Here is a 15979-nt window from a genome sequence, read left to right on the forward strand (position 1 = left end):
GGATAACTGGGTGATGGGCATTAGAGAGGGCACTTGATGTAATGAGAACTGGATATTACACACAACTGATGAATCACTGAATTCTACTGCTGAAACTAACACACTATATGTTAATTAATTGAATTTTAATTTAAAAATAAAATAAAAAAATTTCTAAAAAGCTTTTAATTTTTATTTATTTTTTAATTTCTTTTCAGTGTACTGGAATTCATTGTTTATGTACCACACCCAGTGTTCCATGCAATACGTGCCCTCCATAATACCCACCACCAGGCTCACCCAACCTCCTATCCCAGAACCTGCCAAAACCCTCAGATTGTTTTTCAGAGTCCATAGTCTCTCGTGGTTCATCTCCCCCTCCAATTTCCCCCAACTCCCTTCTCCTCTCCATCTCCCCATCTCGTCCATTTTATTTGTTATGCTCCACAAATAAGTGAAACCATATGATAATGGACTCTCTCTGCTTGACTTATTTCACTCAGCATAGTCTCTTCCAGTCCCGTCCATGTTGATACAAAGTTGGGTATTCATCCTTTCTGATGGAGGTATAATACTCCATAGTGTATATGGACCACATCTTCCTTATCCATTTGTCTGTTGAAGGGCATCTTGTTTCTTTCCACGGTTTGGCGACTGTGTCCATTCCTACTATGAACATTGGGGTACAGATGGCCCTTCTTTTCACTCCATCTTTATCTTTGGGGTAAATACCCAGTTAAAAAAATTTTAATGTAGGTCTTTGACCTGTTTTGAATTAATTTTTGTGTGTTGTATGAGGTAGGTTTCCAGCTTCCTTCTTTTGTGTGTGCATAGCCAGATGTGTCAGGACCATTTGTTACAGAGACTTTTCTTTTTCCATTGAAGGGCTTTGGCACCAGTTATTGGAAATTATTTAACCATAGATTTATGGGTTTCTTTCTGGACTTTAAACTCTATTTTACTGATCTGTATGCCTATCCTTATGCCAATGCCCTCCTGTTCTGATTATTGTAGGTTGGTAGTCAGTTTTGAAATTAGGAGATTAAGTACTCCAATTTTTTTTTCATCTTCAAGTGAATTTTAGGTTGAGCTTTTTCATTTCCACAAAAACTTAAATATCTAAAATTGCTTTGGAATCCTGATAGGGATGGCACTGATTCCGTAAATCTCTGCAGGGACCATTGCCATCATAACAATATTGAGTCACCCATCCATAAACACAGTTAACAGTTTTCTAGTACAGTCTTGAGCTCCCTTGAATAAAATTATTCTGTATATTTTGTTGACTCTTTCAGCATCTATGTTCATATAAGATTGGTCTATAGTTGTTTTTTTTTTCTTGTGATGTCTTTAGTTTTGTTTGCAGGGTAATGGTGGCCTCATAGGTAGTATTTCTTCCTATATTATTTTACTTTATTTTATTTTACTTTATGGATGAGTTTACAAAGGATTAGTCTTTTAAATGGATGATATCATCCTTAAATGGAATTCAGCAACAAAACCATCTAACATGAGCTTTTTGTTCAGGGAAGGTTTTGATAAACAACACAATGTCTCTACCTACGGCAGGTCTGTCCTGATTTTCTGTTTCACCTAAAGTCAGTTTTACTAATGACATGTTATGATATGTTGGCTAATTAAACTTAATTTTTTAAAAAGTCAGTTTTAGTAGTTTTGTGACTGCTTAGGAATTTTCTCATTTTTTCTAGGTTATCTAACCTACTGTTGAATAATTGCTGATAATATTCTCTTATAACCCTTGATAAATTCAAATTTTACACATATATAAAATTATAATGTATACCAAATATTTGCAATATTGTTATTATGTGTGTCAAATAATACTATTATTAATATATAATATATATTAGATCTAGAACATTCATATGTTATATTATATGCATATATTATATGTGCATTCTATAAATTATATAATATTCAACATTATATTTTATACTATATATGACTTCTGTATGTATTTATATTACATATAAAGTATTTATATATAGATTTAGGTAATACATGAAATATTTTTATACATACATCATATATACACACATAGAATGGTATTATATCAACCACTACTGTCACAAATACTAATCTATCTCCCTTACACAACTCTGTAATCTCATAGACCTGTCCCTGAAGGTGTGGGAGCAAGGAGATAAAACTGTCATCTTGAGGCAGAATCAGGTGAAGATGATGCTGAATTGGGATGTGGTGCATGAATCTGAGGACTCAGGTAATGGCTGAAATGGGAGGAAGATGCCCAAGGATGTGACAAACAAGAAACTGAAAATTAAAGGGAAACAGGGGTAGAGTGGAGCCACAAAGAGTCCATCTGAGGAGGAAGGGGCCCTATTGGCACCCCAAGGTATCACATTGGCCTCATCCTGCAGGTCCTTCTGTGGTGGGCCTCGTCTCCACTCCAGGGATGGGCAAGTTGCTGGCAGAGGCCCCTCTGGTCCTGGAGCCTGAGAAACAGGCAGTTCTGCATGGGGCACACAAGGGCGTGTTGCCAGAAGTCTCCTCTGTCCTGCTCTCAGATGTCATCTCTGCCTTTATGAGCAACAAGGACACCCAGAACCTCAGCTCCCCCATCACCTTCATCTTCTCTCACCATGTGAGTGTTGGGGTGAGATAGGCTGTGGGTGTGGAATGAGCCTAGGTCCTGGGCACAGCCTTGCTGCCTAGCTCAGTCTTGAGGTTTCAGGGGGTTGCCCCATGGGTGCATCATTCCTCAGGAAAGCCCTTTGCAAACCAGCTTTGGATAAGCATTTCTGAACACCAGAACCACCAGTTCCTACCTACATTCTCGTCCTGCAGTCAGTGACCCCTGGGCCAATGCAAAAGGTGTTCTGCGTCTTCTGGGAGCACAGTCTGGATGGATATGGTCATTGGTCCACCACAGGATGCAGGATGGTGACCACTGAAGACACCAGCACCACCTGCCAGTGCACCCATCTCAGCAGCTTTGCTGTCCTCATGGCCCACTATGATGTGCAGGTGAGAGCACTGGAAGGGGCTGCATTCCATGCCTATTGCTCTGTAACATGTTTCCTCATATGTAGGGGTTTTAAATAAACAGAAATTTATATCTGTGGTTTCTTTGGGGCATCTTGGGCATCGTGGGGCTGAGTTGTCTGTTCTGAGTCTTACAAGCCTGAAATTGACCAGAGCTGCATTGTCCTCTGTGGCTCAGGGTCCTCCTGGGAGCTCCCTGGTTGCTGGCAGGATTTAGTTCTTTGCAGTCATAGGGCTGGAGTTCCATTTTCTGGGTAGCTGTGAGCAGGGGACCTTGCTCAGCTCCTCGGGGCTGCATGCATTCCTTCTCTGGCAGCCCTCACACAGCGTCTCAGCATTTCTTTTTTTTTTTTAATCATTTTTTTAATTTATTTTCAGCATAACAGTATTCATTGTTTTTGTACCACACCCAGTGCTCCATGCAATCCGTCTCAGCATTTCTATTCAGAGATGAGCAGGAGGAGCTCCCTGACCACAATTGCTCTCAAAACTTCAACTCATTTTTCTCCAAGAGCCCAGAGCTTTTAAGAGCTAACTTGATTAGACCAGGCCCACCCACAATAAACTCCCTCTCAGAGACATAGGATCTGAATTCCTTCAGCATAATCCCTTCACAGCAGCACCTAAAATGGCATTTAACTGAAAATCCAGAAGAAAGTGTGTGTACACCTATTATTGACAAATTAGATTTCTGCTTATGACAGGGGTCTTCAGGACAGGAAGTCTGTAGAAAGTGGCTCTCAGGAGCTGTAGAAAGGAAGATTTGGTGATAACAGAGGCAAAGGGGCCAAGAAAGCCAGTGCGTACAAGTGAGTTAGGAACAATGCTTGCCTGCTCCCTTAGCAAGGTGAGTTACTTCCTCTGGATCACCACATCAAAGACTTCCTTACCTGATGTGTAAAGTAAAATAAACCCTTGTGAGTTCCTGGGTTCTGTCTTTTTTTAAGATTTTATTTATTTATTTGACAGACAGAGATCACAAGTAGGCAGAGAGGCAGGCAGAGAGAGAGAGGGAAGCAGGCTCCCTGCTGAGCAGATAACCCAATGTGGGGCTTGATCCCAGGACCCTGGGATCATGACCTGAGCCAAAGGCAGAGGCTTTAACCCACTGAGCCACCCAGGTCCTCCCCTGGGTTCTGCCTTAAGTAAGGACTCTTATTCCTCAATTCTTCCAAGGTCTGAGTTAATCAATTCATATTTCCATAAAATTCTAGCATTCTAAACCTGTAGGAATTTATCCAATAACATAACAAGTTTACCTACCTCCTTCTTTCCTGATTTGGCTACACCAAAAATTAAAATTAAATTTAAAACTTTTAGATGGAAGATTTAGGGAAATGTGACTATGATGTCCCTTTTGCTTCTCTTTGCTGGATCCCAGGAGAAGGATCCCGGGCTGGCTGTGATCACATACCTGGGGCTGGGCCTCTCTCTGATCTGCCTCCTCCTGGCATCCCTCACCTTCCTGCTGTGCAAAACCATCCAGAACACCAGCACCTCGCTCCACCTGCAGCTCTCAATCTGCCTCCTCCTGGCCCACCTGATCTTCCTCATGGCCATTGACCGGACTGAGATCAAGGTACTAACACTGTCACAGAGGAGCTCCTGCTGTCCTAGGGGTGCCCAGTTCATGGAGCCATGCTGCACTGACACCTTAATGAAATGACATTGGGCTCTGGGGAGGTTAGAGAGTAAGTAGCCTATTTCACACTGACTAATTAATTAGAAGACAAACCCTCTTCCAACAACTTGACCATATACATGAAAGTTCCTTCATGGCAAAGCATGGGACAGGTCCTGGGGTCACCTTCCTCCTCGATGATCCTTCCTGGTGACACCATTCTCCTCCCCCAGGTGCTGTGTGCCATCATTGCAGGTGCCCTACACTATCTCTACCTGGCCTCCTTCACCTGGATGCTGCTGGAGGGTCTGAATCTCTTTCTCACTGCGCGTAACCTGACGGTGGTCAACTACTCCAGTGTGAGCAGTATCATGAAGAAGTTCATGTTCCCTGTGGGCTATGGAGTCCCAGCTATAATTGTGGCCATTTCTGCTGCATCTAGGCCTCACCTGTACGGAACACCCACCCGGTAAACACAAATTCCCACATCCTCATCTTCTCCAGCATGACCATGGCCATCATAGAACCAATAGCTATTTAATTCCACCATAACATGATAGACAGAGGAGTCAGTAACCACTCCAAGGACTTCTACCTGGTGGAAGATTGTGTTCATTGAATTGCTCTTTTTTTTTTTTTTTTTTTTTAGTTTGGGAGTAGAATCTTTCATTTTTTTTTATTTCTTTTCAGTGTTCCAGAATTCATTGTTTTTGCACCACACGCAGTGCTCCATGCAATGTGTGCTCTCCATAATACCCACCACCAGGCTCATTAAGTTCTTTAGATTTAATTGTTTTAAATGTTAATTATAAAATGTTTTAATAATTATCTATTTAAGTAATATAATGCATTATGTTATTAACTATACACTAATATAAAATAGTTAATAATTATCTATTTAAATAATATCATGCTTTATGTTATTAACTATACACTAATATAATATTAGTGATGTTTAATAATTACAAATTGATCTAGTTAAGATAAATGAGGTGACTTTTTAATCTTTCATATATAATTATTTTAAATATTAAGTGTATATTACATAAATAACTAAATTATATTAATGACTATAGTCTGTAATATAAATAGCATCTTATGTATTAGTAAATACATATTAATACAGTATTCATTGCGTTAACTGAGGGGACAGTTTTAAATCTAGAAAGCAAAACTGAAATGACAAGATGACACTCATTTGTGTAAACTTCTTCTCTATCCTAATTTTAAAGGAAACAGAGGGTCATTTGGAAGACAAAATAACTGTAACAACAGCCAAAATTTAGAAATCACTTCTGATATACAATCACTGTTCTAAATATTTTTCATATGTCAGCTCAAATAATACCCCCAACAACCTGTGCAGTAGAAACTGGTCTCGGGCCATGTGACAGATGAGGAACTGAGGCACAAGGAGATTAACTAACATAGCCAAGGTCACACAGCTGGGTGGTGGCAGAACTGGGGCCACATCCAGTCTGGCACTCATACTATGTGCCTATCCTGATGACACGAGAGTTCAGCTGCATCAGCGAGCGCTGGCCATCTGGCCTTCCTAAGGAGTTAAGCATAAAGGTCAGCAAACTTTTTCCATAAATGGCCAGATAATCAATATTTCCAGCTTTGTGGGTCCTATGGTCTCTGCAGCAATTACTCAGCTCTGTCTTCAGAACATAAACAAGACCGTAGACAGTTTGGGAGGGATGAGTGTGTGTTCCAGTAAAACCTACTTTCAAGAGGAGGCAGAAGCTGCCTGCTTTGCCAACACCTACCTTTGAAGCTTCCCTTGGATGCTTCCTGCTGGGTCCATCTGACCCTTTCCCCATCTTCACACCTCCTATCTCACTGAGGATAAAGTCCAGCTCTGTCCTTTGCCACTTCCTGTCAGCAAACGGGAGAAGAATGAGGCACAAACGAGTCATTTGCAAGAGAAAGGGAGCAGGGGACAACAGCAGAAAAGCCTGTTGCCCTGAACAACTCCTTAGTCTTACTTTTATTAGATAGAAACAGTAACCAACAGGAGAGCTGAAGAAGGCCAATCATTAGTCATATGTCTTGTAGATAAACAAGAAGGAGGGCAATATATGTCTGTACAAGCAGTATAAAGTTTATAGTTGAACAAGCATATTCAAAGGACTTATCTAAGTAGCCACAGGTACTCTCCGGGGGAAAAGGGGAGATAACGGAAAAATGAAGCAGGCGGCATTCCACCCTGAGCTAGCAGGCATCCCCAGCTGCTCAGGTTCAAGGCCGTATATCGTCCTCTCCCCCAGAGGCCTGTTGCCAGTATGTGTTTTTCTTAAGGCTATATCTAAATGTGCTTGCTAACTAGTAAAATTTCCCATGAGTTATATGTTAAGTAATACATTGTTCTGAAGGGCAGTTGCATTTCCCCCTTTTTGTTTGTGAAGAAGTAGAAAAGTCGATTTTGCAGCTTCTTGATTTTTCAGTCATTGGAGGGATTTTCGTGTGTATCAGAGGATTAAGCATAAAAAGATTGTAGCAATTAAAAAGAATAATCATTCCATCTATAACACTGAGACCAGTTTGATCCAAATAAAAGGGTTTAAATTAGACAGAATATCGTTAATTTTTTTAGTAAAACTCATTTTTGGAACTGATTGTAATGATGAGTGAGTAATGTTTTGAATAGTATCTTGAAGTTGTTTAATATCTAAAGTTAGATTATCACCATAATGATTAGTAATATGATGGCAAATTTTGCTCCATGATATTTCTGATTCATTATAGGCATGGAGAGTAACACAGAAGGAAGAAACATTCCAGACACATAAAATCTGAAGCCTAAGCTTTATATTTTGAAGATCATCTCCTCTATATATCATGGCTGCTCCTAAATCAGAGATACTTTCATCTAATTTTTGATCTATGATCATTTGTTGATCCCAAGCTTTGCTAGCATTCTCATGCCACTTTTGTACAAATTGTGTGGTTTGTACAGTTTGATGCAAGGCTATTTCTGCAGTGGTAGCTGTAGCAGTAATGGCTATAATTCCTAAAATAGCTGTTATAAGCAACCAAGAAATCTTTTTGTTCTATGGACCCAGTCCTTTAAAACTGTTAAAAGTACATGCATAACTGGAGCACTTTCCCAAACACGGTGGTGTTTCACTGGTAACCAAATGCCTATTCTTCTTCTAGTTATGAGAATGATAGAATTATCTGTATAAACATTCTCATCTACACAAGTGAACATTTTACTTCTGAGACAGTTTATTTTTCTATTGCTATGATCAAAAGTCATTTTTCCAACAACAAAAACATAAGGATCTCTAACATAAGCTTTTATTCATTCTTCATTGATTAGGAAAAAAGAGAATGCATAGTTATTAGACTGATAAATGTAAGAGCCGTTCCAAACTCTTATGTGATTTAAAGTGGTGGTGACCTTCCATAAATTTTTTTGTTTTTTATGATAATTAACAAAAGGGGATGGTATAGAAAGTCCTTGCCCAAGCCAGACCAGAGGCGCATCTCCTGAGGTTAAGGTTTGTGGTGAAATGAGATCATCAAAAACTTGCCATTTTAAATTTCAATGAGAGGAACAGGGTCTCCCAGTGCAATTGGTAACTGCCATCCCCTTAGGGGATTAGTCCCATACAATTCCATAAAAATCATTAATAACAATACTGAGGTGAGAAGCTCGAAAATCCTCCCATAAAGGGTGAATTTCCTCATCAGACCACATTTGTGTTAGTTTGTATTTGGGAATAGGGGGTGCTACTGTGTTATAGTTAGGACCCCAATATTTATTGACAAGGAATCCTTTAGTGGAGAGTAAATGTAACTGAACTTTAGTCAGATAATTATCAGTAGGAAAGTTCACCAATCATCTTTGATCATCAGGGATAAGACAACTGGAATGATTGCCGATACATATTGGTCTATTTTGATATCCTAAGGTAAGATTAATATTTGTGCCCTCCTCTAAGGGCAATAGCGGCAATCTAGGATCCAAAATTCCAGGTACCCATTTTGAGGCATTCAAATAAATTGTTATTATATCTTCTCCCCATTCTACTGGATGGAGCAGGGGAGGATTGGGTTTATAAGCTCAGTAAGTAAAGTTATTTATTTGTGTATAACATCCAGGAAGACTTGCGGCTGCCATGATGAGAGTCAGCATTGTACATCAGATGTAGAAACAGTAGTAGTTTTGATATGTTTTAAAACATACACTATATATAAAGAACTAGAAAACAGATTAAATGCAGAAGAAATGTCTTGAAACAATGCAACAACCGTCATTAATTCTGAGTTTTGTGCTGAAAGACCGGTATTAGATATGACCTTCGAAGTAGGACCATAATAACAAGCTTTACCTTTGACAGAGCCACCAGAAAATTAAGTAGGGGCACCTGTTATTGGATTTTTAGAAGTAATTTTAGGAAGGACAAAAGCAGTATGTTTTAAAAAGGAAACAACAGGTAAAGAGGGATAATGAAAAGAAGTGCTTCCAGTAAAGCCACTAAAGGCAATTTGCCAATTTAAATTATTTTGGAATGCCGTTTCAATTTGTGTATTATATAAAGGCAGAACAATAACCTGTGGATCATACTCCTGTATTTGCTGAGTTCTTTTTCTTCCTAATTGAATAATACTGCCAATATGGTCTATATAGGTAGTGAGTGTTTTAATAGTATTATTTGGGAGAAAAATCCATTTTATAATTAGTTGTTCCTGAATAATTAACCCAGTGGGTGTATGTGGGGTATGAAAAATGAGAAGATCTAATGGTATTTCAGGTTGGACTCTATTGAATGAATCTAGCTTTCAACAAATTGTAATTCTTTTAAGGCCTCTTTTGATAGGGTCCTAGGGCTGTTTAAATTAGGATCTCCCTTTAAAGAGGCAAATAGATGCTGTAAAGCATAAGTGGGAATTCCAATTTTAGGTCTTATCCAATTAATGTCTCCCAATAATTTTTGTAAATCATTCAAGGTTGTAATTTTATCTCTATGGATTTGAACTTTTGTGGTTAACTGAGGTCCTGTCCATGATGAACCCCAAATATGAGAAAGGTGTGGTGACTTGTATTTTTTTGGAGCTATAATTAGTTTGTATTTTTTAAATTGCAACTGAAGCATTCTGAATGTATCCTGCAATTGCACATTGTCACAGGCTGCACATAATATATCATCCATATAATGGATAAGATAAATTTGTGGAAATTGATTTCTAACTGGCTGCATAACTTTTGCCACATACTGCTGAAAGATAGTGGGGCTATTTAACATTTTTTGTGGAAGAACTTTCCATTGATATCGTTTGGCTGGTTCTTTTAAATTTACACTGGGAATAGTGAAAGCAAAACAGGGACAGTCTTCCTTAGCAAGTGGTAGAGTATAAAAGCAATCCTGTAAATCTATGATAATTATTGGCCATTCACGTGGGACTAGATTAGGCAAAGGCAATCCAGGTTGGAGAGACCCCATGGGTTGGATAGCAGAATTAACTGCACACAGGTCTGTTAAAAGTTTCCATTTTCCTGATTTTTCTTTTTTTTTTTTTTCATTTCTTTTTTTTTTTTAATTTTTTTTATTTTTTTTTTTCAGCATAACAGTATTCATTATTTTTGCACCACACCCAGTGCTCCATGCAATCCGTGCCCTCTACAATACCCACCACCTGGTGCCCCCAACCTCCCACCCCCCACCCCTTCAAAATTCTCAGATCGTTTTTCAGAGTCCATAGTCTCTCATGGTTCACCTCCCCTTCCAATTTCCCTCAACTCCCTTCTCCTCTCCTAAACCTGGCGATTCGCAGACCTGTACCCCTGGGGATAAAAATATATGTTTATAAAGCTGTAAAAAAAAAAAAAAAAAAAAAAGAAAGAAAGGATGAATCCCCAAGTTTTGTAGCAACATGGACGGGACTGGAAGAGATTATCCTGATTTTTCTTAATAACAAAAACTGATGAATTCCAAGGACTGTGAGATTCTTCAATATGTCCTTTTTTTTATCTGTTCCTCTACTAGGGTTTGCAAAGTAAGTAATTTCTCTTGTGTTAAGGGCCACTGCTCCACCCAAATAGGTTTGTCATTCTTCCAATTTAACTTAATGGGTTCAGGAGCAGTGGCCCTCAGTGAAAACTCTGGAAATCCCCCTTAGGGGAAGGTATAACCGGAGAGGTTTCCCATTGACTTGGTAAATCTCACCCCCCAAAGGTTAATGGGTAAGTCTACAATATATGGCTGTAGATAACCCTTTTGACCCTTAGGTCCTTCAAAGAAAAGAATATTGGAGCTTTGACGCACATTGCCAGCCTGTCCTAATCCTGTAATAGCAACAGAAGAGAAATTATATGGCCATTTTTTTAGGCCAATGTAATGAGTTCATGATAAAGACATCAGCTCAGTATCAATTAGACCTGAAAATTCTTTTCCCTGTATTTTAAGATGACAAATTGGTCTATCTTGATAAATTTTCTCAGTTAAATATGCTCCAGTTTTTCCAGTATTTCCAAACCCATTGGAGTTTCTTTGTTTGTTTTTAGATGGACCCTGGAGATAGGGTAAAAGTAACAACTGGGCAATGCAGTCTCCTTTTTGAAAATGGTATGGAGCCACAGTAGTTAATATCACTGAAATTTCACCAGTATAATCTGAATCAGTAATGCTGTTGTGAACTAGTACTCCCTTTGAAGTAAGGCTAGATCTCCCCAAAAGTAACCCAGTCGTCCCCTTTGGTAAAGGGCCATAAATACTAGTTGGAATTTTAATGGGAAGCTGGGTGGGCATTAAAAGATAATCTTTGGGAATGGGGATATCTAATTCAGCACCATTAGGCTCTCAAACAACAACATTGGAGCTGCTCAATAGCTTGATCATTCATTAGTACCTGATCTTGCACCTGGGCCCATGGCCCAGCACCCATGAGCTGTTCCATGGAAATAGGAACATTACTAGCTCTGTTATGGGCAGCTGCTCTTTCTGCATGATCTTGCCACCGTGTTTTAAATTGTAAGAACTCACTTGAAGATAGAACTGTTTTTGCTAACAAGGACCAATCAATCGGAATAAGTAGATTGCCTTCTGCGATGCCTTGAATGATTCCTGTTGTAAATGGAGAATTAACTCCATAGTTTTGTACTGCTTGTTTTAGTTCCTTCAATAATTTGAAGGGAAATGGCTCATGCTTGGCCTCATAGATACCATTAGGGTTGTTAGGCTCATGTCCCAGAGGGACATGTTCTTTAATAATAACTGGGAAATTAAAATGTAAGGCCTCTAGGTCTCCTGCTCACTGTGCTTCAAGGAGGCCTTTTCAAATGGCTGATAGCATGTATTTTTCATCTTTTGCATTAAATGGTGCCTTCTTATAGAATGATGAAGCTGATGGCAGCGGTGCCATTTGCACCTTTTGTTCTGTTATTAGAGGAGGAGGAGGAGATTCCTCCTTTATATATTCCTTTATGATGACCTTAGTAATTTTTTTTCCTCCTGGATGGTATGTTCAGGTTCCTCTTTTTTGTTTTTTCTGAACATTCATTATCGCTCTCCGAATCAGGGATTTGTAAAGGCTCCAAAACGGAGCGAATGAGGGTCCAAGTAGGCCATATAGTAATTGGAATTGGTTTTCCTTTAGTATGAAAAAGTTTTAACTCATGACCTACTTTTTCCCATGTTTGTAAATCTAAAGTCCCTAATACAGGGAACCAGGAGCAAGGTTCTTTAATTACCTTTAAAAGCTCCTTAAGTTGGCCCTTGCTGACTTTTGCTCCTCCCGCCTTTAGGAGCCATCTCAGTAAGCAAATGTAAGGGCAATGATCATTTGTGCTCTCTAGATTACCCATACCCTGCGATAAGTACCCACAACTCACCAGCGGGAAAAAGGCACGGCCCTGCAAAAACTCACATTGGGGCTTCTTCTCCTGTTTCGTTTCAAGTCCCTGTTCGGGCACCACTTGCCACTTCCTGTCCACGAACGGGAAAAGAATGAGGCACAAACAAGTCAGTTGCAAGAGAAAGGGAGCAGGGGACAAGATTCGAAAAGCCTGTTGCCCCGAACAACTCCCCAGTCTCACTTTTATTAGATAGAAACAGTAACCAACAGAAGAGCCAAAGAAGGCCAAACATTAGTCATATGTCTTGTAGATAAACAAGAAGGAGGGCAATATATGTCTGTACAAGCAGTATAAAGTTTATAGTTGAACAAATACAAAGTTGAACAAAGGACTTATCTAAGTAGCCATAGGTGCTCTCCGGAGGGAAAGGGGAGATAACGGAAAAATGAAGCAGGTGACGTTCCACCCTGAGTGGGCTGGGCATTCCCAGCTGCTCAGCTTCAAGGCCATATATCGTCCTCTCCCCCAGAGGCCTATTGCCAGTATGTTTTTCTTAAGGGTATATCTAAATGTGTTTGGTAACTAGTAAAATTTCCCATGAGTTATATTTTAAGTAATACATTGTTCTGAGGGGCAGTTGCAGTCCTTGCTCTCAGTGTGGCCTTGAGATGCCTCATCTGTGAGTGTGCGAGTACCTGTGTCCTTGTGAGTAATAAGTTATGTAACACACATGAGCCTTATGGCTGGAGCAGGCTCACTGTTTTGTCTGATTTGGGTTTTTTCACTCACTTCTTGCATGGTCCAAAATTTTCACCTGTCCATACCCAATCATCACTCATATTTCACCTTAAATACAAGTCACTTCTTCCAGAGAAACACTTCCTGACTATCTGGATCTCCTATATCCCAGACTAAGTTATGGATCCAGCTACATATCCTCATAGCTCTTCATACTTGATCATAAAATTAATTACCATGATTTTGTCTACTAATTTTTGACTCTCCCACCTCGCTGATGTCTCCCTGAGGACTGAGACCACTCCACCCTAATCCCAGCCAGTCTTCAGAGCCAAGCACAGACCCTGACACAGAGGAGACACTCAATACTTATACAAAAAAAAACCCATAAATTAATTTATAGATCAATACTGCTATTTTCTTTTTAAAAATTATTTATTTCTGCTAGTATGTCTGGGTGCCAAGACATAAGAAAGCTTTATGAAAGGAACTTATCTTTTTCTGAAGACCACTTTATTAAGGTGTGACTGACATGTAAAACGCTGTATGTAATTAATGTACACAACCTGTTAAGTTTGGGGCTAATACTCATGAAACTATTGCCACCATCAAAGGCATATACAAAGTTGTAGTTCTGCAAAATAAATAAGTTTAGGAGATCTATATTACATAGTGGTTTTCCCTAACAGTAGTTAAGTATTGTGTACTTAAAATTGACTAGGAGGGTATGTTAAATGTTTACACACAAAAAAAAGCAATAATAATGATGATGAAGAAGGCAGGAGGAAACATTGGGGGTATATTTATTTATAAATCTTTTATCCAGGAAAGCCAATATTTTCTTGAATCTCTTCCCATCTTTCTCTTAGATGCTGGCTCCACACAGACAAAGGATTCATATGGACCTTCCTTGGCCCCATCTGCACCATCTTCTCTGTGAGTAATGGATGACATCAGAGCAGCCCACCTGCCCAGCTGAGGGTCATTCAAAGACCAGGTGTATCAGGAGGGTGAAAGGCAGGGTGAGCAATCATTCCAGGACTGATGAGGGGCTCCCAGGAGGTGGGAATTCCCATTCTAAAACCAGGAATCAAACGTAGCACTTTCAGTGCTAAAATTTGGAATTCCCATGCAAACTCAATTGAGTGGTCACTGAAGTAACAGGACAAATATGGGCCTGATTTAGGGGGTGTTTAGTCTGCTTCTCTAGGACTGTTATGAAACACAAAAGCTTCTTCCCTGCCACATTAGCAGCTGGATGAGCTAGGAAGAAGGTTTTCCAAGTGTGGAGTGTAGTTAAAATGCCTGTGGGTTTTCTGCAGATTAATTTGGCTTTCTTTCTGATGACCTTCTGGATTGTGAAAAACAAGCTCTCCTCACTCAACAGCGACGTGTCCACCCTCCAGAACACAAGGTGAGGATGGGTCACAGGGGCATACCATGCCCCAGACAGAACATTGTCCTCATGCCTCCAAGGCTCTGGTGTCTCTTCACAGGACTCCTGAGGGGACTGGAAAAGAGAAGGGCAGCAATCCTCCTTGGCTGCCAGCTCAGATTCTGTGGTTTGCTGCTGACACCCATACCAAAAACATTCCATCTGTGCATACACTCAACAACAAACTACTTCAGCTGCAGAGAGAAATGACTTTGTTCTGACAAGCAGAGATTGCGATCAGGGATCCATGAAAAAGAATCCCGTGAACATTCATATCTTTATAACACTCTCAGGAAATCACATAACAGTTTTCAGAACCAGCACACCCTACCCTGCTCATGCCTTCAAGCATGCTCTGCCCTCTGCTGTCCCCTTCTCTTGCACCTGGTGAACTCGGTTTCATCATCCACATATCACAACCTCTAAGAGTTTGGGGATGTCCTTTGCTTTCCTCAACTTTACCCAGAATCAATGACCTCTATTCCAGGCAAAGCATATCCTGGCTCAGTTCATGGAGAGGATGAGGACAGGAATAGCCCTGGATGGAAAGAAGTACCTCACTTTGCAAATGTTATAAGTGGTCATTTGTTCTTGTCTTTCCACCAGATTTTAAGGTCTCTGAGAACAGAAATCTTGTACTTTGTTGTTTTGAATGCCCTAGCCCCAGCCTAGAGCCAGGTGCATAGAACATTCTCGGTAATATCAGTTGAATAAAATTAGGGATCTTCATGAAACATCATGATCTTTTCGAAACTCACATTCTCAAGTGTCACCATTATCCTCAGCCCTAGTCAAATGCCATCTTGGACTCAAACAGTGTTTCTCTTTAGGGAAACATTGACAATAAAGGTCAAAGTTGATCACAATTCAGTCAGAAGCATCATGGAGTGGACATGAAACCAGCCCTGGTTGTGTTGTTCTGGATGCATCCTGACCTCCTTCCTCCTCCTACCCAGGATGCTGACATTTAAAGCCACAGCTCAGCTGCTCATCTTGGGCTGCACGTGGTGTCTGGGCATCCTTCAGGTGGGTCCAGCTGCCCATGTCATGGCTTACCTCTTCACTATCATCAACAGCCTGCAGGGCGTCTTCATCTTCCTGGTGTACTGCATCCTGAGCCAGCAGGTACTACTGCCCATTTCCACCCAGGACCCTTCCTATGCTCACTCCCTTCAGTGAGCTGACCCAAGCATGTTTTGTCTCTACAGGTCCGGGAACAATACAAGAACTGGTTCAAAGGGGTCGGAAAAACCAAAGCTGAGTCTGAGAAGTATACTCTCTCAAGTGGGACCATGTCTGATGACTCCAAACACAGTGTGGTAAGATTATCCAGTGTTCCCAGAGCACTTCACTAACCAGTCCTCTTGAGAAGCTC

The 15979-nt window shown here is 40.2% G+C and overlaps 1 protein-coding gene across 1 annotated transcript in view; it reads left to right on the forward strand.

Annotated features, from left to right (window-relative positions):
- LOC125083389 (adhesion G protein-coupled receptor E2-like) overlaps nt 1-15979 on the forward strand; it is a 44666-nt gene that overhangs the window by 26251 nt on the left and 2436 nt on the right. Inside the window, exons 11-19 of the mRNA XM_047699862.1 lie at nt 2114-2221; nt 2379-2602; nt 2806-2985; nt 4385-4582; nt 4858-5093; nt 14039-14105; nt 14492-14583; nt 15561-15729; nt 15813-15923. Coding sequence (XP_047555818.1) covers nt 2114-2221; nt 2379-2602; nt 2806-2985; nt 4385-4582; nt 4858-5093; nt 14039-14105; nt 14492-14583; nt 15561-15729; nt 15813-15923 — 1385 coding nt within the window. The remainder of the gene's footprint in view (nt 1-2113; nt 2222-2378; nt 2603-2805; nt 2986-4384; nt 4583-4857; nt 5094-14038; nt 14106-14491; nt 14584-15560; nt 15730-15812; nt 15924-15979) is intronic.

Source organism: Lutra lutra, chromosome 1 (assembly GCF_902655055.1).
Source record: "Lutra lutra chromosome 1, mLutLut1.2, whole genome shotgun sequence".
NCBI lineage: Eukaryota > Metazoa > Chordata > Mammalia > Carnivora > Mustelidae > Lutra > Lutra lutra.